This window comes from Monopterus albus, unplaced genomic scaffold (genome assembly GCF_001952655.1).
Source record: "Monopterus albus unplaced genomic scaffold, M_albus_1.0 scaffold6.1, whole genome shotgun sequence".
Lineage (NCBI taxonomy): Eukaryota > Metazoa > Chordata > Actinopteri > Synbranchiformes > Synbranchidae > Monopterus > Monopterus albus.
The window spans coordinates 3,441,917-3,463,830 of NW_018127886.1; the positions used below are offsets into that span (position 1 = coordinate 3,441,917).

The 21,914-nt window shown below is 39.6% G+C and overlaps 1 protein-coding gene across 2 annotated transcripts in view; it reads left to right on the plus strand.

Moving 5' to 3' along the window:
• Positions 1-21,914, plus strand: part of cpne5a (copine Va) — a 71,149-nt gene that overhangs the window by 27,150 nt on the left and 22,085 nt on the right. For both annotated transcript variants that reach the window (XM_020619362.1, XM_020619371.1), the window contains 7 exons: positions 6,666-6,729; positions 10,964-11,067; positions 11,267-11,371; positions 13,629-13,670; positions 14,460-14,535; positions 16,392-16,445; positions 17,002-17,063. In XM_020619362.1, the coding sequence (XP_020475018.1) occupies positions 6,666-6,729; positions 10,964-11,067; positions 11,267-11,371; positions 13,629-13,670; positions 14,460-14,535; positions 16,392-16,445; positions 17,002-17,063 (507 nt within the window). The remainder of the gene's footprint in view (positions 1-6,665; positions 6,730-10,963; positions 11,068-11,266; positions 11,372-13,628; positions 13,671-14,459; positions 14,536-16,391; positions 16,446-17,001; positions 17,064-21,914) is intronic.

Consider the following 21,914-nt stretch of genomic DNA (forward strand, 5'->3'; position numbering starts at 1 on the left):
CAAATACAGGGACCCACAAAACTGAATGTAAATGGCCATTTTTTATTTACTGCACGGATACAGCTGTGATCTACAGAGACAGGTGGGAAAAAAGCACACACTGAAATGTATCTGACATTTTGCTGCACCACATTGTTTGCCCTATTTGCTTGTTCATTGGAACAAATCTTTAAAGGGCTTAGCACAGGTTGCCTGTAGCTACCTGCTGTACTGTAAACACAAACACCTTCTCTTTTTCCTCTCTGAGAACTACAGGAGGTTTTCTGCTGTCCTATTGAATTAGCCGGTGTACTTTTCATCCTCTTGTTTTAATCCTGGAGAGATGAGGGATTAGAGGTGCTTATCGATGTATGAAGATCAAGGGGATTAGTGGTATAATCCCACTGAACCTGCATAGTTTTGGCAACCTTTTGTTTAATTCTGTTCAACTATGATCTGCCCACTGCCCCAAATGTTTACAGTGGCACACTGCCAGATTACTTCTATATCCTCTATTTCTGTTGGTCTTTGACCCAGCTCAAACCAGTCACATTTATTCTTTTACCTCAATCCCCTTGTCAGCCACTTTCAGTGGATTCATTGACCTGAAGAGTCTTAGTGAAGTCATTTTCTATGCTGTAAAAATGAACCAACATCTCTTCTTATTTCTTACTGTGTTCACTTTCCACTTTCCAAATAATGTTTTAATATGCTTAGGTGTGAAATTATACAACAATAGACACTGTAGTCATTTTGCCATAGGAAAATAGGTAGACCCTCCCTGTAATGGCTGCAGTGTGAAAAATAATGCATGTCTACTTTGGCTCTCTCTCATATTGTTGAGCAGATAACTCTTCCCCACTTTCATATGCATGACACGTTGTAGCGTTGTTAAATATCAAGACCATTCCTCATCCTAATGACCTAATGTGAACGACATCAACAATTGCTTCCTTCTCCCTCTTCGGATTTTAATCTTGCCATCCTCCATCCACCCCACCTCCACACTAATACCATAGGTAATGAGAATACGGGCACTGTGATTCACCATTTCACAATTGCAAATGGGAGATTATAGAGACTATACACTGACCATACAGCTGTAATCTGTCATGCACAATAATCACTGATGTTTGTTTTCAGGAGGAATAAATGGCTTGCATGTGCTTGCTGGAAAAGAGCTAGACCGTGTATTTTCATTGTTATTCTGCAGAACAGCAGTACAAAAAAACTTTGGCCAGGTAATTGTGGTAATGCTGAAATATGCTCCTTGATCTCTCTTCATTCAGTTGATCAAACAGGGAATGTGTCAGGACGGCTGTGGGTAGCTCTCTGTTTCAGATTGAGCTAAGAGCATGACAGCACTTCTTCCTTCCACATCTAAAGGAAGCCACCATGCCGCAAGACCCGGATTCAATTCTGTCTCGACTTGTTTGTTTTCTTTATGATGTTTTGTTTGATCCTGTGGGTGTCTGTTGAAAGGATGAACAGCCTCACTGATACATTACTAATCTGACTGTAAATATGAGGCCAGCTGAGATTTTCTGGCAACATCAATACACATCATGGACTGGATTGGTCCGGACCACTTAGTATGGTGTTTGTTCAGCGTCGAGGGAAGCCTGTAAGTGACTGTATGAATTATAGAGGACTGTGAGTTGTGTTAAGTATTATCATGTGGTTATTGCAGGCACTACTCACCTGCATTGCTGAGGTGCTGGAAGCCATTATTGTATTACATTAATCATTCACTGCAAGCACAGAAGTCATGGAAGATAACAGGCAGTCATCAGTCTTTTCTTAACAAGACCACATCATTAACACTATTCAATTGTCTGCACTTAAACCTGAATTTAGATGCCATTACTGCTTTTTTAAAAATGGTATTGTCTTTACTATTGTTTCTCTCAACTATACATAGAGTGCTGTAGGGATGACGCTTTTTGTAGGCCAACCTGTAAGTTAGCACCACACTAGTTCCCTCGACAAAAAGCCAGTGGGATTTTTCCATAGGGTTTTAGGTTATTGCAGAAAATAAGCTCTGTAACAAATGGCAGTTTATGACACTTACATGTTTTGTTCAACAAGATAATCTTAACAAAGTGAACACCACTTTTATGCTTTTTGAATCCCAAATACAATTGCCAGATGTAAAAAGCTATTGTCAGGCTATTAATGAATTAGACCATGGTCCCATGACTTCAGTGTCATCACCACAGTTTCCAACTTGTAATTTGATTTATAGGGCTTACCTCTTCTAGAAAATCCTTTCCTCTTAGCGTCACCTGATCTAGCTAGAGGGCATGTCGGTTAGAATAGTTTGCATGTCCCAGAAAGCCTATGTAGTTCCATTTATCCACTTGGTAGCAACCACCTTTTTAAGACGCTTAAAAGTGGGGTATTTACTGATGTATTTATTTTATAGGCCAAAACGTGAAAATGTATTGGCCTTGTGTTAACCACAGACCTTATTTCAGCTGTCAAAGCAAAAACCCATTAAAAAACAAGGAAACCAGAGGTGCAAAAATACTAACTCACTTCTGTGTTTTAGGACTTACTGCTGTGATACTCTATTGAATTAAATCGTAAATAAATTAAGTGATAGAATTACATAAATACTTTAATTTGTGTTCTCTAAATGCACTTAAGGTTGTTAATGCAGTCACCCATTTAGCATGAACCAGCTCACCCAGGCTTGTGTGGAGATGGGAGGATCCTGCAGCCTGTTATAAAATATTTAATTGTGACCTTTTTTAGTCAATCATGACTTGTGTCAGGTCAGTCTGGTAATGTTTGAAATTTTAATTGTCTTTTATGATTGGCTAGTAGTGCACTACCAAACTCAAAGACCTCCAAATTTATTTCACTATTTAATGTCCCTGATGTGCTGCTGAGGAAGCTAATGTTTGATTAAAAAATGCACATACAGTGTTAGTCCTTTGTTGCTTGCATTGATTTTCTGTTACAGTATCCCCAGTACTGTGGCTAAAATGTAGAATTTGAAGTATGGCACTCTTCCAGTAAGATAATGTAATGCATTTTGCATGTTGAAGATGGGTCAAGGTGTTTTCAAAATGCAAAGGGCTCCTCTTGTGAGCATTCATTTGTAGAGTAAATTTCATGGAAGCGAAGATTTTCCCTGATAATGAGCGTAGAGGAAAGGTCACAGGGTCACTAAAAACATTTGCAGTGCATTTCAATAGTGTTGTAACAAGCCTTTTTTCATTTCCCCTGGGCTTTTTCAATACCATGAAAAACGTGAGAGGATTTGAATGAGATCGACCATCTGACAGCCAAGGAAGCGAGTGAACAATGACGTAGACACGCAGTGTGCATTGTGATTTTGTGAGAACCAGCATTAGGTGGTGCTCCATTTTAAACCCTCTGCTTCTTTCTGAACATGTCCCCTTCACTAATTTACTTATTGTATTTTGGGGACAATGCCCATTAATCAACGTCTCTGTAAAATTTTTAAATGGTGTCCCTCATTAAATTGAAAGAGGGGATGGCAAAGAATTATTGAAACGTACCTCATTGTTCCTCATTGAAATATGACTGCTCCCATAAGCAGGCTGTACTCAACTCAATGAACAATTTGTATTTTTAATCTTTATAAAGAACCAAAAAGAAAATAAAGACTGTATTTATGGAAGGCCAGTTAATAGCAGCGACTGCTTGCACAAAGCAGCTCCATGAAGCATTTAAACGCCAGCGTCTGTTGATGTTAACCTACTTTTAATTAACCTTGATGTTAACCTCGAATTAATCAAAGCTTGACCAACATATAATTGATAATGCTCCTGGTGATCAGTTTGGTATGTTAAAATATGAAAGCTGATGCTACCCTTTATGGTATAATTTGATTACTCTCTAAGGATTTGTCTTCACTTAAACAAATCCTTAATTTCTTTGGCTGCAGCTTTCACACTGCTCACTGACAACCTTACAAAGTGAACTCATTACTACACATTGTTTGACTTTGTGATGACATAACTAGTCACATCCACCTCCAGAAGAGACAGAGAGGCTACAACCATACTTCACGTTGTACTGTGTATATATACATATGTTAATGTAGCCTGAAACAATGGAGCTGTCACATTGCTGTGTTGACATGAGCTGCTTAGCTGGGGATTGCCTGATTGTAAAACATCACAAAATACCCTGATGTTGTTTGACTGTAGTAATTTGATTATTCAAATATCTGAGCAGTGGAGACAAACATGTCACACATTTACGTGACCAAGTGATTAACGCCCCTCAGGTCCTCGCAACAGTCAGACAGTAGGACTTGTACAAGGCAGATAGTATAGGAAGGACGACAACAGTAGGCACATTTCACATAATTTCATCATCAAAGCCTTTTCTCGCTGAGAATCCATCAGTGAATTTGTGCTGAATGGATGAGGCCTCGTGATGCAGGACTCTTCATATCCCTAGCGGTCACATTTCAGGACTGTGTCCATCTGGGCAGTAAAAAGAAACTTGTGTGCCACAGAGAAGCAGCGGTAACTGTATTTATCTATGTAGTGCTTGCGTGCTCTTCTAGTTAACTACTCATTGTCAGAGAAAATGTTGTACTCAATCATGCATGCCTAATTTATAAGACCATTGCACTCTTGGTGCCTGCGCAGAACACAGCGGTAGACATTAGAGCTGGGCGGTGCACCCTTAAGGATTTGGAGATGATATTTTATCAATCACTGGATCTCATTACCCAGTATTGATCCTTACTTGAGGTAGAGAGCTTGACCTGTGGAGTGTGCACGGTATGGTGGCCTCAGTGGTGAGGGGTTTACTGGCTCTTTGAGGCGTCATCAACCTGCATGGTGGCAACATCAATAATTCAAGGACAGTTAATTTACCTTGAGGATGGTCGTTGTGGAACTGAGAAGTGTGCCTCCCCTCTGATAGGGCTTCGTTTTACATTTCACCCCATTAAAGGCTAAAAACACTGGTGGTTTCCTCGCACATACTGTACTGGTCGATACGCAGCAGATGCTTTTAGTCAGTGGATTTATATTAAGGTGTTGGTCAAAGGTGATCCATCAGGGGCTACAGTTGCTATTATGAAAAGACTATGACACTATGTGATACGAGCCAAGGAAACCTGAGAGAGGCAAATAAAGGATAATGGAAGCACCACTTACCGTATATCTTAAAAACAATACAAATCCTTAGCACAGGCAGGTGGGAAAGAGAGAACCACAGTCTATCCAGTACTGTATATTCAGCCATTACAGGTTTTTGCTTTAGATTATCTGTGTAAATAATGAAAACTTTTGCTGCTGCTGTGGTCAAGGACTTCCTCCTGTTGAGCAGTGTGGAATCCAGTATTACTGCCAGTCAGATCAACTGTCACAGCTTGATGAGGCTTTGCAAGTCTGACCTTCTAATTTATTGATCTCTAGCTAAGGCCACCGCAGGACTCTCGTGTAATTTCGTTCTTTAACTGGCAAGATGACAGGAGTGTCAGCAGGTGGAGGGCTACTGTATGATTGGAAAGCTGATATGCTGCCTTGCTCTGTGTTGGGTGGAATGGGCTCTGTCTGCTTCTCACATTTTTAGTGGATGCTGAACTTTGGTGAGATTGGATATAAAGAAATCTCATTTTGTTTTGCTTCAGAATATACAGTCAAATAACATTCAGGGTAAACTGTGGAGCAGTGCTGTGTCTATTTTTGTTAGCACAGTTTGATTGGCACCAAAGAGGTGATGTACAGAAGCACAGATGCAGGGAACCTGTCTTGTGCTGGGACTTATCTTGATCATCTGCTGGAGTGGGAATCAGCCGTAAACAAGTGCAGACCTGAGGAGCCAGTGTGTTGCTGGCAGACGGAGATCAGAGAACCTATTCCACATTGAGCCACAAGAGCTAGTATTTCTAACTGGTTTTTGATTCAGTTACAGGAGTAAAGCAAAATAATGTGCTGTCAAACTGTTTCTCCAGTATTGCATTATTGGATTAAAAGCAGTAAATGTATTTAGAATGACCTGTAACCTGATATAAAACATGTTACTGCAGAAAAAGCTTTATAAACATTCATTCATATAATTATTATTAGTAGTATTATTTGTGTGTCTGTTTTTGTTGACATACCAGAAATGATAAATCAAAGATGTGGAGGAAAAGTGAAAGCCTACTACTTAGTTGTACTTTAGCTCTCTTTCAAAAGATAACTGGACCGACCAACTGAAGCTGAAGCTAAAATCATCTTACTCCAGTAGACATTGATGTTATAAAGTGGCTCTTTAAAACTATAGCATGTCACGTTTTCCAAATATTTCTGTTATAGAAATCTGCTCCAAAACTTGTCTTAATGTGGAGAAGTGCTGTCGAAGCCTCCTGTGACCCAGACTCATTGAACAGCACTGGCAGCAGTGCAGAGATATTGGCTTCTAAAGGGTTTTGAATGGGACTGACCTCTCTGACCAATTAGAGATTTTCAGTTATTTCTGCTTCAGTAGGTTTTGTTGCATTCTCATTAATTGTAATTTCATAACGACAAATATCTGAAAAGCTGGGCAGAGTGTGGTGGAGCGTAGCAGATTGTAGTGGAGCAGAGAGAGGGAGCGCCGGGCAGAGTGGCTTGATTTGGAGTTCCATGTTAATGCTCCTTGAGTTACATACTGTCACTTTAAGGTCTTTTTGTTAAGAATGTATTGTAACTATTTTGTTTTCACAGTGGCATACCTGGGAAGAAATGTGGGACCATTATCTTGTCTGCCGAGGAGCTCGGAAACTGCAGAGTAAGTTCAAAAAGTTTTGACCCATATATTCTTTTAATTTAGTTTTTATTTTTTCTTTTGCTTTTCTTCACTGAGCTAATTTGAAATGGGCCGTTTAACCACTTAATTGAACATAACTTTTAGAATATAACATCACTCAGAAATCATATGTGGCATGCTGTGGGGAAATGGTGTGCGCTTGTGTGAGGTGCATAATGCATGTTTAGCAGTGTCCACGAGCCCTCTGAAGTGATGTGAGTTGTTTAATAGCCCTAAATTCAGCAAGATATATGATGTCCCCATTAAACAAGCGGGACACGCCATGTCACTGCGTGGTTGCATTTGTCATTTGGAAATTATGTACATAGTGACTATGCCATAAATTTGAATTAACCCGCTCTCATTCCAATCGCTAAAAGAGGCTTTTACTTCTCTGTGTGTGTTGTGTTAATCCAAAGCTCTATACTAATAACTGGTCTACTAATACCCATTTACTTGTTCTCTACTGCTAAATGTAGGTAGTAAATGATTACATTATGCTACTGTCAGTGGAGCAAGACAGAAGCAAGACTTATTGGCCAGAATAACTGGCCACCCTCAGAGGCTATTAAACAAGCCATTGAGCAGCAACTACTGTATAAATGTTTCATGTCTTAATAAATGTAAGCATCTAAAAATTTGAACCTTTACTAATTTTTGTAAAAGAGGTTAAAATCAGCTGATCTTAGCTATGAAATTTTTTTTTTCCAAGTTTTACTATCAGCATTAATTTCTTGACGAATACACAGCCTCCTGTTAGAGTGAGACTGATAAAGCATGCTGATAGCGATAACCATTACTGGTTTGGTCCTGCTGGACCGACGTGTCAGTGTTCACAGTCATTGAAAGGCTGCTGTGAGTCATCAGGTGCACTGGTTCTCTGATGATGGGAATTACCATCATCACCGCAAAGCACCACTTCAAGAAGCAATTTTGTAATATAAATGCAAATGATCATTACTGACACAAAAAAGCGTTTCCTTTCTCACATACAGAATCAGAGACACAGACATGACATGCCGCTCCTTATTTATCTTCTCATTTGCTTATTTACATAGAATTTAACCCTGAATGGAAATACCTCTGGTCTGAGTAAAAACCAGGATGAAAAAATGAAGGAAAACGCAGCTGAAGGCACTGCTGTCAGTACAAATCCCACAACTATGAATTATAGCCATTTGGAACTGCGACCATCCATCTGGATGGTGTTTATTCTATAATCCACCTGTGACCAATAAATGAAGGCACCAGAGTTGCTGCTTTGCCAGAGGTAAACAGTGCAGCTCTTGTTTAGGGAAACTGAAACCATCAGAGTGAGAATCGACTGGTGAAGTTCTGCAGGGACTGTTAACCATTAGCGGCGGGTTGGCTTTCACCTCTGTGGTGGATTTACCAGGTATCATTAGACACAGCAACAGTGTGGATCAAGGGCTTTCTCTTGGCTGCTGTTATCTCTGGCTGAGCAGCGGCTGGCTCCCTCTCAGATCCGCCTCATAGTCCATTGCAGCACCGGCTGATTTAAATATAAATAATCTACACTTTACATATGGCAGCAGTAAACCACAGCCAGTTTTATTGCTTACTGGACATATAGGCCAATAATATTCATATTCAGGGTTATTATGTCGTGAATTTGTATGGCTGCGACCTTGGTCGGGTCTTCATATACATATACATATACAAACAAACACTTAGGAGCTGAAATGAACTTGACTATCTCTATTCAATATTCCTGTGTTTTACCATCACCCTTACACAATACAATCTTTTATTCATCAGGTTTTGTGGGTGACTTAAAGTCATTAGATTTGTCACTAGTTGCTTTTTTGAAACAAAAACGTTGCTAAAGGCATCTCAAGTCAAAAAAATCTAGCAAGAAATTTTATGTGTGTGTGAAGGAGGTGGGGAGGAGCAACCGCTGTTAGCTAATAACATTTTCAAATGAGAAATGAGCCAAATTAATGGTTGCTTAGCTGAGGTTTTATATCCAGTCACAGTAATGATGTTAACAAATAAAACAGACAATGTAAAGGAACTTTCCCCACAGTTGTGGTCTTGAAATAAAATCCTAAGTGGTTCTTTGTCTGTTTTGAATTTCAAAATAGCATTTCCCTCGTAAAGGTATTCTTCAGTTTTTCACTGTAGTTGGAAAATGGAATTGGGCTTTGTCACTACTTTTCTTTTTATTCCATGTTTGTTGGGAAAATCAGTCTTCACATAAATGAATGAAAAGATGTGTGCTGCATACAGAGAAGCTGGGTTCAGTATATCTCTAGCTCATTATTAATTTGCTAATTCACCACAATGTGTGATGCTCAGGATACCACAAGCTTGTGTGAATTTGAGTATGCTCTGTATTCCTTTAAAAAACCAGTCCCACTTTCTGAAAGTGACAATGTGCATTGCTGTACCGCCTACCCCATGCAGCGATATCTTGGTAGAGCAGAGAAATGGAAAGAAGGATGTAGACTGCACTCAGTATTCCCCCACCGCTCCTAAACCTCAGTGGCTGAAATGAATGTTCTGCCTTTTTTTCCCCACTTAATGAGAGAACACTGCTAGGCAGCAAAGTGGCTATGTGTTATCTGTGCCTAATGAAGGCTTAAGGCAACGTGTTGCCATGATAGTGTAATTGTAGGGGTTGTGTCAGGGCTAAGCTGGACAGTTATAGGGTGGCTCTATTTTTAAGGGCTTGGATTACTGAGCTGAGCACACTCCTCCAACATGATGATTTTTTTTTTTTTATAAATCCACACACCGAGCCACAGCGGGAACTTAGATGTTCAAATTATGTTCTTGTGAAAAGCCATCAAGGGAGAGCTTGACACGCTTCAGGCACAAACGGCACAGTGAATGGCTTTATAACTTGGCTGCGCCGTATCAAACTACACAAATTGGAAAAAGACAATCTTCCATTAACATGCTCTGTACCTATGTTGCATACTGAGCAGAAACGAGTAATAACTGAAAATGACAGTATAGTAGGAAATTAAAATCGATATATAGCTGCCCATTTAGCCACCACTGACTGTTTTAATCAGCTCTTTACTTTGCTTCTGTTTCAACATTTCCACAGTTTTAATTGGAAACATAAACCACGACTGGAAACAACAGTCAAATTAGCTCAATTTTCTGGAGATTACTCTGAGAGTTATTTTCTCATGTATCGTTGTAGTAGCACCCTTCGTTCTCTGAACAGTTGCCTCAGAGACAGAGGCTGGTCTGTGACATGTCTGTGTCCAAGCCATAAAGTGATGTGATAGGGTTAGTGAGAGGCAGGTCAAAGGCAGAGCGATCCACACTGATGTGGGTCAGAGCAATCGATAGAGGTGCTGCCCAGCGTCACACTGATTCAGATCTAATAGATGCACTTCAGAGCCTGAAATCCCAGAAGCCCAACTGGGTAAAAACAGCCCTTCTTTTTGCTAGATGAAGGATCTGAATGTCATCTCATATCACATCTCACGCTTTAAGATACAATGATTAGACACTTGACTTGCATATGCAGTATATTTTAGGGCTAAAAGGTTTTTTTAATAGGCTCATATAGCTTTGAGATAAAGGCTGTTGGTGATGGAGAACACTTTTCAGAGTTTCATCTGATGTGGATGCTTACCTGTCTAGTCTGTGCCCACTGTTCATCCTCACTATTATACAGTGTATTGTACCTTGACCACAGTGAGACTATCTGGAACCAGGAGCATTATGGAGCATGTTCATTGTCTTTATAATGGCACTGCACATTGAAATGCTGCCTAAATGAGTATAATTATGGTAATACCACCCTTTCTAATGTATCATTAGCTGCACTCACACCCTCCACGTCCTTTTTGTACACAGCCCTCCTCCATGTGCCGAGTTTCAGAATCCATTTCTGTGCCACTGCAGAATCTCATACACTTACTAGAATTATTTTCAGCACAGCAAGGTTTTTTCAATTTTATATCCCTTGTCCTGTCCACTGTTGTTGTGCAGGAATTGTATAATAAAGAAATTGCAATTAATGCATTTGCAGGTTTTGGAAACTTCAGCCTGCTGATTGTTTCATTCTTATTAGGATTCAGTCAGCACTTTGATTTTAATTGGTGCTTCAGTGCTTTTATATCTTTGCACAGAGCTTGTATAAACAAACATTAGGCAAACAGAGGCAGCATCATGGATTTGCAGTGTTCTTTAATGTCTTCTCATTTCTCTAACTTTCTTTATTTCTCTGTAGGATTACGCAACAATGCAATTCTGTGCCAACAAACTGGATAAAAAGGACTTCTTTGGAAAGTCTGATCCATTCATGGTTTTCTACAGAAGCAATGAGGATGGCACGTGAGTTTGGCTCTTGCTGCTCTTTCACGGTGTCTTATCAAAGCCAGGTTAGGAGGAGCTCAAAGAGGACTGGAGGAATAAGACTGAGATCCCTTGCATACTGATACATTAAGCAGATAGGGTCCCAAAACAAACTGTAGTTGGAGGATTTTGTCATTAGGTTTTAGGATTTTAACTCCTTGTCAAACTGTATCTTCAGGTTCACAATCTGCCACAAGAGTGAAGTGGTGAAGAACACACTGAACCCTGTGTGGCAGCCCTTCTCCATCCCTGTCAGAGCACTCTGCAACGGAGACTATGACAGGTAGGGTGACTCATGATGTACTATAAAGTGACACACACTGCATGCACACCCAGATGAAGTGTGATTTTTCCCAGTGGAATTCAAAGCCATGAAGAGCTTTAATATGTGCTGTGCTTATTTCAAAATGAGTTGGGTGCATCAAATTTAGACACCATTGATTTTCTACCTTTCTTTTATCTGCTGCTGAAATAGAGAATTGTTACAGGCCTATCTCTGACTACATGCTATCGTGCCTGGCTGTTCATTGATTTGCCCACAGTCAGTGAGATCCTTTCAGTGCATTTCAAGTTTCTGATTGGCTGCTTCAGTGGCATCTACTAGCTTATCTGAATTTCTTCGAAGCAAAGGGCCTCACGGGACACCTGAGGAGCAGGAAGAGTTTTGGCAGGAAAATAAAAAATAAGAAGAGAGACAGAGGAAGGGAGAGGAGGAGGAAGAGGCTGTGCTCGTTCTATAGATGTTGACAGGTGGCTGAACAACAGAGCAGCCCTGCTGTCTTGTGTGTGTGTGTGTGTGTGTGTGTGTGTGTGTGTGCACAAAAGCATGAATGTATGTAGGCCCAGACAACCATGAGAGTCTGTAGGAGTCAAAGGGGATGTCAAACCGTATCCTTTCCACCGCGCTGGGCGTCAACAGAGGTTCTTAATCTTGACCTCATCTCTGCTCACCTGCCCAGAGAAGCTAATTGACTCAGAGAAATGGAGCAGAAACATGAAAGAAGTTTGATTCCCTTTGAGGATTTTAGTCTGCCATTTTGTCATATAAATATACCACAGATTTACTTTATATGTGCTGTAATGTTGATTTTCCTAGACTCACTTTTTCCTCTTATTTTTTCAAGTGAAGTCAATTTGATTTTTTTTGTGCAAAGTTACAAATTTGCCTCAAAGAGCTTTACAGTACAACTCCCTCTATCATTAGCCTATAGATGTGGATACACTGTAAACAAAAGAAGACCGCGGACCTCAAGGGCACCTTGCACATAAATTTAGAAAGGAAAAGAAGTGAGGATGAAGATCCAGATCTGAGATGTCTGATGGGAGCCAATGGCACAAAGGAGAAGAAAGGTTTCAGGGTCACCAGAAGCCTCAGGCTTTGCACTTCTTATGTCCACTGTGCTCATGTTTTACATGTACATCTAAGGCATGAATAATATTTACTCACTCTCATCAGACATGTCTCTTGGATGAATAGTCAAATGTATTGTGGTCTTCTGACTTTAACTCCCATTAGAAAGTAAAAGTTCTCCCATTTCTGTACAAGCATACGGTGGATGTAGAAACTGAAATGAAATTGATCCAAGGGAACTAATTCTCTGTATCTTCACCAGTAAATTCGATCGAGTCGTAGTGTTGCTCATGACCCTCTTCATTAGTTGCACAAAAATGATATTGGAGAAATTTGATGGTGACTGACATATCACAGGGAAATCATCTGCCACGCTTGCCCTGAGTGTCAAAACACATCAGTGTTTTTGACTGTCAGTCAAAGGGTACGAGCAGAATTTAATGGTTTTCTCACTCTGACTCTGAAATGTGACTATCTGGCTGTGTTATCTGCAGTATTTAGATGGAGGATAGAACAGTTTTAAAACTGATTCAGGGTGCAATTCTTGTCTCATCCTTCTCTGCGCTATAACAACACTTGGCACAGTTATGTGAGGTTAGGATATGTGTTAAGTGCAGACGGAATGAGTTCAGGTCAGGATAACAGGACAGCCCTCCTCCTTCTGGGCCCACTGACACATTATGGACAGCAGCTGATGGGGCTGTAAGCTGCTGATCTTTCTATCAGATCATGTAGAAGAAAAGGAAGCATTTTTCCCATTCTTAGTTAATTTTCTCAAGCTTACGTTTTTTGATTTCTCGCCTTCCAGTGTATTTTGGGAACTTGCAAAATATGCTGCCTCCCAAGAGGTTAGTTTTCTATCTCTGGCATGTGCAGAGAAAATGTTTTACCCAAAGTTTTAACAACTCTGTCAACTTGAGGTTTCTTCTGTGAGAGAGACAAACTCACTGGTAAACAATTCATTAAAATTCGTGAGGTCATTTTACCAACAAACTGCGCCCTCAAGGACATTTAGATAGCAGCTTACAAATTACATAAATATGCTCACACAAACAAACACCTTTCCCTCTGTTTTCCTTCTGTTATTATCATTTACATTTTACATTGCATTTTAAATGTATGTGATGGCTTTAAAATACTAATGTGTCATGTGACTTGCATGACTTGACCTCTTTTGATGTGTTCACAGGACAATCAAAGTGGAAGTGTATGACTGGGACAGAGACGGGAGGTAATAACTCCACTTACACAGACAGTACATTCACGATTAGTACCGGTAGTTGATTGTACTTGTCATTTTTTAAGAGTTTGTCCTTCAGCTCCTCTGTGCATTACATTATTTGTTCATTTTTTCATACTCAAAAGAACCCCCACCTTATCTTACAATAACACTTAATAGAGGTTATTTTTATTCACTGAAAAATGGAATCTTACTATAGCTAACATCTGTCCATCAACAGTTGTGGTGTAATTCCACTAGCTACATTTTCAGTGGCAAGAGAGAAGAAATTCATTTATTAATTTATAATAACATAAATGATTACAGTATATTGTCCTTGTCCACACTGAATGCACCTTTGAAACAGGTTGAAAAAGGTTGGCAGGAAAAAAGTATGAGAACCAAAACAAAACAAAGGCTAACTGGAGTCTGGAGTCTGCTCACACCAGACCTAACAATATGGCTTAGCTGAAGACAGTTTGTGATGAAGAATGGTCCAACATTCGTCCTGAATACTGTGCAGGTCATTTAGTTTTCCACCAACACTGGGAATGTTTAATGGGTGTGTTCAATAAAGGCACAAACTCTTATAATGCTTGTGTGTTATTAGCTTCAGCACATTGTGTTTGTACTGTACTTATGACTCTGATCACATTTTATAACCAGTTAATAGAGAAAAGCAGGGAATTCCAGAGGGTTCACAAACTTTTTCCTGCCACTGTACCTTCCACCTCTCAGGGTTTTACCTACTGTAGATGAATGACCCATATGTGATGCAGTTTTTTTGTCTTGTTCTTCCAGCCACGATTTTATTGGTGAATTCACCACTAGCTACAAAGAGCTGTGTCGGGGTCAGAGCCAACTAAATGTCTACGAGGTGAGTGGAGATCAAGACAGTCAATCCTGTAATCGCCCTGCATGTCATCCCTCAGGGCAGAGGTACTTTATGTAAAACGGTGACTGTGGTTGCACATTTCATTTGAACTGTATGTTACCTTTTTCCTGCTGGTCCTTTTAAAACTACTTTAAGATGGAACTCAACTCACTGTGTGAACTTGATCTCCTTTATATCCAGTCCTGAAGGTGTGGTACATCTAGTTAATCAATATAAGATTGTTGTGTCTCCAAGCATTCTGTAGACAGAGGGAGCTGTGTTCAAACTTAATGAATGAAATGTGGATGCACCTTTGGCACAAACATTCTCCTGCAGTGCCACTGTGAGAAAACTACTTAGATTTCAGAGCAAGTCTGTGCTCTTTTTGGTTCAGCGAGGTCTTGTTATCCAAAGTTCAGTGACAGGAAACTCTCGGGCTTTGGTTGCTTGAGCCATGTTGTGGCTATTTGAAATGAACAGTGTGCCTCCTTTGTCTCTCCTTATCCTTCCTAGTTTTAAGAATTGGAGAGGTTAATTGGTGCAACAGACCAGATGAGGAAGTGTGCCTCTGTGGTGAGAATACAAATCGGAAAGCAACAGAACTAGTTTTTTAGGATTTAAGGATCTTAAGGAAAGGAAATAACAGAGCTAATGAAGAGAGAGTGAGTATAGGAAACGATGGTGGGTAGATGTGGATAGATAAGGATAGACAGCAAAAGACACAGGGGAAGACAGAGTGAGTGAATGGCATGCAGAGCTGCCCTTTCACACTGCTGACAGTGCATAAGAAAAGTAGGTGCATCCATCACCCTTGAGCACACCTTTCTCTATTTTAATTAGAAAATGATACACAGCAGTTTCTTCGTGCACTCCTTGCCAGGTCAGTGCCCTTGAAACAGTTTCAGGATGTGGCCATAAACCACACAAAGCTTTTTACAGTTGACAAACAAAGAATTTGAATAGGTCACCGGCTGCAGTGTTCGACTCTGCGCAGATTCCTCTGTACTCAACCTGACATGCACGGGGCCTGCAAACATTAGTTCTGAGTCGAGATGACAACACAGCTAATGCTAATGGAGGCTAGTGTAATTCAAAGTGATGTGTGTGTGTGTGACGTAACGTGAACCAGGTAGTGACTGAGTGATGAGCCACAGTGCTATCAGGCATCATCCTTGTTAAAGGAGGAGCTTGAGAAACCACAGAAGCAGAATAAAGGAGAAAGGAAGAGAGCGAGCTGCGGTTTGCTTTATTCTACAGCACAGTTTCCTCCAGGCTTGTGCTTTATGTTTGTGTGCAGAGCCATAGAATGAGAAGTAGAGCTATTTGATCTTTAGGGCTTACTGTTGTATACTGCACATGTTTTGGTTGCAAGATCTGAATGCAACATTAATTTAAAGCAGGGAGAGCTGGAATTGCTCATAATTGGTTTGCCTTGCATATCACCCCAATATTATTGTAGGCTATATATCTGCCTGTATTACACTTTATTGTACACCTGTGAATTTGCAATTCAGTTCGCATGCTGTTATCATTTTGTTTATTACAAGTAAATGGTTTAGACAGATATATGTGTTCCACTATTCCCAAAATTGATAACATGCATGTAAAATGTTCATTACAGTTTTGGCACTCGCAAAAATCCCCCTGAATAATCTGTGTCTTGCTGCAAGGCATGATCAATGCTATCTTGTTCTCACCTCCTGCAGTTATTGGATTCAGTCCCCATGCTCCATTACCTTTACAGACCTCGAGTAGGAGGACAAAGATGTGTTTATTACTTGCCCAAGGGTGGATAAAAAGAATTGTGCTGCAAGTTCATATTATCATTATGCTTCCTTTCTGTTCTGCCTTCATACCAGGTGGTGAACCCCAAGAAGAAAATAAAGAAGAAGAGATACATAAACTCTGGGACGGTGAGTCTGAGTTCCAGGAAAAGAGCAAACTCCCTGCTCTACTCACAGCCCTGCTCTCCCTTTGTTTTATTAATTTTTCAAGAAATTTTTTCAGAGTGGATTGAATAATGCAGTTTAGTTCTGTTAAATGTTTTTCTTCCATTCCCAGTCCCAGGGCTTTAGATCTAAATAGCGAATTTAAGTAGATGAGAAAACATCCTCGTGACCTCAAACAGGGTGAATAACCAAGTCCATAGTAATGTTTTATTAGTGAAGAGTAGTGATGGATGTTTAGAAATGAGTCACAGCTTTGTTCCAGCCTGAGTACTTTGGCTGCTCTTGCTATATGCTCTGTAATTAAAATCTGTGTTTAGTTATCCATCACACTGATCATCCAACAGACACCCTCAGTGATTGTAATACTAATATGCTGCCCAGGTGTCAAACTCATTTTGTGTGGATAAGTCATTTTGCGGGTGGTTAAATCAGAGGTCGGTGTTAATGTGTAGATTGGCAGATTTTGCTTTTCTTAATTACAAAGCATGACATAATCTGTTGGCCTCTTTTTTAACCTCAGGTGTCCTTGTTGTCATTCACTGTGGAATCAGAACACACCTTCCTGGATTACATCAAAGGAGGGTGAGTCTAATGTTTGTCTGCTTGTTATGTTGTTAATGTTTATATGACTACACGTTGTATTACAGTACAGCATACTGTTTATATGGTGTAATAACATATACTGTAAACTACAACTCAAAGGTTTGGATTCGTTTTCCCATTCAGTTCATAGAGAAAGTGGGTCCAAACATTTGACTTTGTTCATATTTATAGATTTTTGATATGTCAGTGGAGGATTAGATGCAATTTTAAGAACTTTTAACAAGGTAATTCTTGTCCTTTAGTTACATCTATTTAGGGTTCAGATGTCAACTCACTAAAGACAAATCTATGCCTTTCATTGTTATTTGTGACTTCTACATAGTATCTTACTCTAAAGGATAAATTTAGCTGCTGTACTGTTACAATTGTGTCCATTTTGTGCTTGTGGTCTATGTGGGGCTTTAAAACTACAAACATTTCAGATGTTATGGTTAGTGTGCACTGCATGTAAGGTTCTCCAGGCAAGTTGTCTTAACTCTGAGCATCAGAATATTGTTCATGTTAGTATCCAAGACACAATTATGACACTTAAAAATACAAAAGTGCATGAAAATCTAACAAATATGGACACCTCACATTAGCCAAAGACCAGTATTCAGTTAAACCCCAATTTGTTTTTGGACAGTAGACAGTTTGGACAGAATCAGGAAACAAGGGCAGAGAAAGAGGGGTATTACATGCCCCATTAAATTTAATGGATATGGTGCTGTACTTTAAGGGTACAGTATTTTAACTGACAGTAGCAGTGGGAGTGACACAACACATAAACACAGCAGGAACTGGCAATACTGTTAGAACAAAGAAACATTTCCACTATTGTGCAGTTGAAGAGGGGCAGATAAAAAATTTAACACATGAGCTTTGCTGGCTTATTATTAGGAGCTTTGCAGTAACTATAGTCCCCATCAGCCCCCTTGTCCCCATTGGCACTGACTGTTTATCTGTAAAGAGGTTTCAAGCCCCCCTGAATTCAACAAATTGCAGGTATTCTGGGACTCATGCTGACATGTTTTGAAAGCACAGTGGTCTAGTGGTCTAATGCAAGCACTAACCGCAGCGTCCCTGGTTTGAATTTTGCTGGGGACCCATTTCTTGTCTCCCTCTGAACTGTCAAAAAAGGAAAAGAGATTAAATAATGTACAACTTAGTTGTACCTGGTGCAATATTTTGCCAGTTTAGTTAACCGACTCTCCACTAGCAGCAATTTCTGTAGCAGAAAAAACATACTTGCATACCTGGAGGTCACGATACTGAGCTCTTTCTGTAGTTTCAACGTGCACTAATACAGTTTTAGACAATCAGTCAGTAGTTGGAGTTAACTAGTTTGCTGAAACTTTCTACAGCAATAAAGAGAACATTAGTAAGGGTTGTAGGCAATTTAGACATGTCATCATGGTGACTAATAAGGTAGAAATAAGGTAGAAAACCAGTGCTATGAGATTTAATATAGTAGACTTAAATGAATTACCTCAGCCACTCTGACTCATCCTGTTTCCCATCTCCCCTGCTGCCCATTGCAGTACAAGCAACCATCCACATTTTCTTCAGTGTTATTGACTGCAGTTACTGAGTGGCCTGGATTTTTCCATGTGAGTTAAGTGAGGCCCCAAAGGAGGTGATTGTGTCCACAGCCACAGTTACAGTGTAAATGAATATGAATGACCATGATAAAATATGGAGAAGATCCGAGAGCTTAATTAAGGACAGACGACCTGCCACATTTGGGAATGTTTCTCGGTGGATCAGCGACTGCCCTGGTTTTAGGTTTCTGCTGCTTTGTGTTTGATGGCTGAGTGTCCCAGATCTGTCCTGCCTCCCCTCAGTTCACATTAATGAACGCACATATACTGTACAGTACACTCTCAGAGTAACAACACTTTCATTCAAGAAGGGAAAATGACAAACAGTAAGTGAACAAATACTAGGCCCATATCAAAGTGCACAGCATTTACATATGTTTTAGTTAATGGTGTTGTTGTTTTTATTCACAAAATCCCAGCTAAACAAGTTCTGAGAAATTTAAGTATGAGCGCTGGGACTCGCTGATACTGGGACATATGCTCATAGTATCTCCACTACCATTCTTGTCTTAAATTGGTGCAGGCATATATTTTTGCTTGATGAAAGAAAGTTCATAGGCTGAAGTGAAAGATAATGCAGAATACTACATGTCTGTAATCAGTCTGTCCTAAAATAAGACAAAACAACAGGCTCAAAATGCCTGTATGCTTTAAGAACACATTGTACTATTTTAATGAATTATGAAGAGACAGCACAACATAAAGAGCAGGGGATATGTACATACACATTGAGAGCCGATGTACCAGAGTCAAATTCCTCGTGTGTCCGACACACCTGGCCAATAAAGCAGATTCTGATTCTGAGATGAAGTCATGAATGCTTTTTTCTAGATGGCAAAGTGATAATAAGGCTTCATTGTAAAATGTTTCCCAATTAAATGGGGTTGACACAAAAAAATCTTGCTTCATTGTAACATGCACAATACACCAAATCCAGCATTCCATCAAAAGCAAATGCTTCATGAAGATGGACCTGTTTCAGTGGCTGGACGCTGGTTCTCTTATTCTGCTGCATGTTTCCAGTGGAGTAGAACAGTACTGTTAGAACTATTACACAGAAGGTGAGCCTTCTCTTTAGTAGTAAACATCATATATTCTTAGATGGTTCCCCTGAGAAAGGCTGTTCCCAGAGGACTTAACCAAAGTAGATGAACGTGTAGAAAGAGCGTTGGCTTCCCAGAGTAGAAAGTAGTTGAAAACTGGCATTGATGTGATAAATGTTCATCTATTTAATGGTTGTGAAACTTTGAACCTACCTCCTAATGAATGAAATTTGAGACCCACCTTATTCTGATCAAGGTGTTACCACAAATCTGTTTGTGCTCTACTTGTGATATTAATAGAATAAATGTAAGTGCAGCTTCTGTCAAACGCTGCATAATTTACTTTGACTGAAATCTGTTAAATGATATCTTAGTTATTTGTTTGAAGTCATTGGTTTGAAGGTTATAACTGCTTTTTTATTCATAGTCTTAAATAAGAAGTGGTAATCTTCACACGAAGCTGTTTCAGAGATTACCCCATTAATTATTGTGACCCAGCACAGGGAGCAGATCATTATGCAGAGACATTTAGAGATGTTAAAAGCTCAGTTCCTTTGTATGGTTTCAGTGCCAGCGCCTAGGAGAGCGGCTGATGACAAAGTCTGTTACTTTAAAATCACTCTGGGATCATGGCAGTTTTTCAACAATATAAAATCCCTGAAAGAAAATCACTCCAGCATCTCTGTTCTGATATTTTCTCAAGGTCTTTTAAATCATCAAGAAAGGCTTAACTGCAGCCTTTGTGCCTTCTGTTGTCATTGTCCCTAATGTTTTCTTTGAAAAATGCTCTCAACAATAGACGTTTTTGTGCATTCAACAAAAGGCAGAAATAAGAACTGTCTGCAAGATACCATCAAAAGATGACATTGACAGTATGGGAGGTGCTGAAGGGGTCAATATTACTTAGTCCTATTTCTTGGTCTCAGTGTGCTGCAAGTCAATGCTGCTATATCTCTGTCTCTGCTTTTCTCTTTCTGTTGTCACTGGGGCTCTATCTTTTTACTCCAAGTTGTCACTGTGGCTTTGAGCCACATTGTCTCTGGGGACAGAGCTGAGCGTACAGTAAGCCAACATCTTCAGTGCTGTTGAAACTAATTAGAGAATGACACATTGATAGAAATATTGTATATGTACAGTAGGAGATTTAATGCAACATTTTATTCATATTAATGTACTGAATAAACACCCACAGGAGCCCAACCATTTAAATGTGAAGGACCTTGTGGATGCAGAAATGAATTTCAGTGATTCATACATTTATTTTTTCATGAAGATCTGTTTAACTTTCTCACAGACAGAGTTTGTGTCCACTTGTGGCTTTTAGGATGAATGCCAGTGTTGTGACTGACATCTCCTTTCTAAATCTTAATTTAGAAATAAATACTTTCTAAAACGTTTCCTGTCTATAGTAGTTCAGAAATCTCGTGTGTCCTTGTTTCAGTTATCCCTGTTTTTCACGCTTGGTTTGTGAAATGTGACATATAGACTTTTAGTGATGTTGGCAGGCAGCCGTGATTTCAGCATGTCCTTACATGGAGTTACACAGGTGATCCAACTCAAGGAGCTCACAGGTCTGTCAAGATAAACAAAGAAAAGCCAGGAAAGGCCTCCAACATTAGTGGTGTCCTGTCGAGTCCTCTTGTAAACAAACTCTGTATATTCTTGATTTTTAACAAGTACAATGCATTTTATTTCACAAAAACATTTGTAAAAAAGATTTTTAAAAGCATTTTAATTTCTGTATTGTTTACATTTATGTTTACTTGCTATCAGTTGTCTTCTTCCCTGCCTTTGCTGCTGCATCGCTGTGTGTCTTGGCACATTACGGCCACTTGACAAAAACCATAGAATTTTACATCAGGTCATTTTTAGTGTTTTTGTTTCATTAATCAGTTTAAAGCCTGTGAGCTCATTTATTTGAATCTCCTGTTCTAAAGATTAAATATACACATCCACATGAGTTCAAGCTTTTTTTTTCCAAAGAAAGCATCTGAGCTGAAAAAGATTATCAGGATTATGATGATGTGCGACTTTGCCTTTCCTTCTCTCCCGGCTACCTGAACCAGCACCTGGTTTGCATTTTCCTTCAGTTCTTTGTAGCCCATCTTGAAGCCATTATATGTATATTCAGAATCAGAATCAGCTTTAATCACCAAGTATGTTGAACATACAAGGAACTGGTCTCCGGTGCAGAGGCTCTCAGTGTG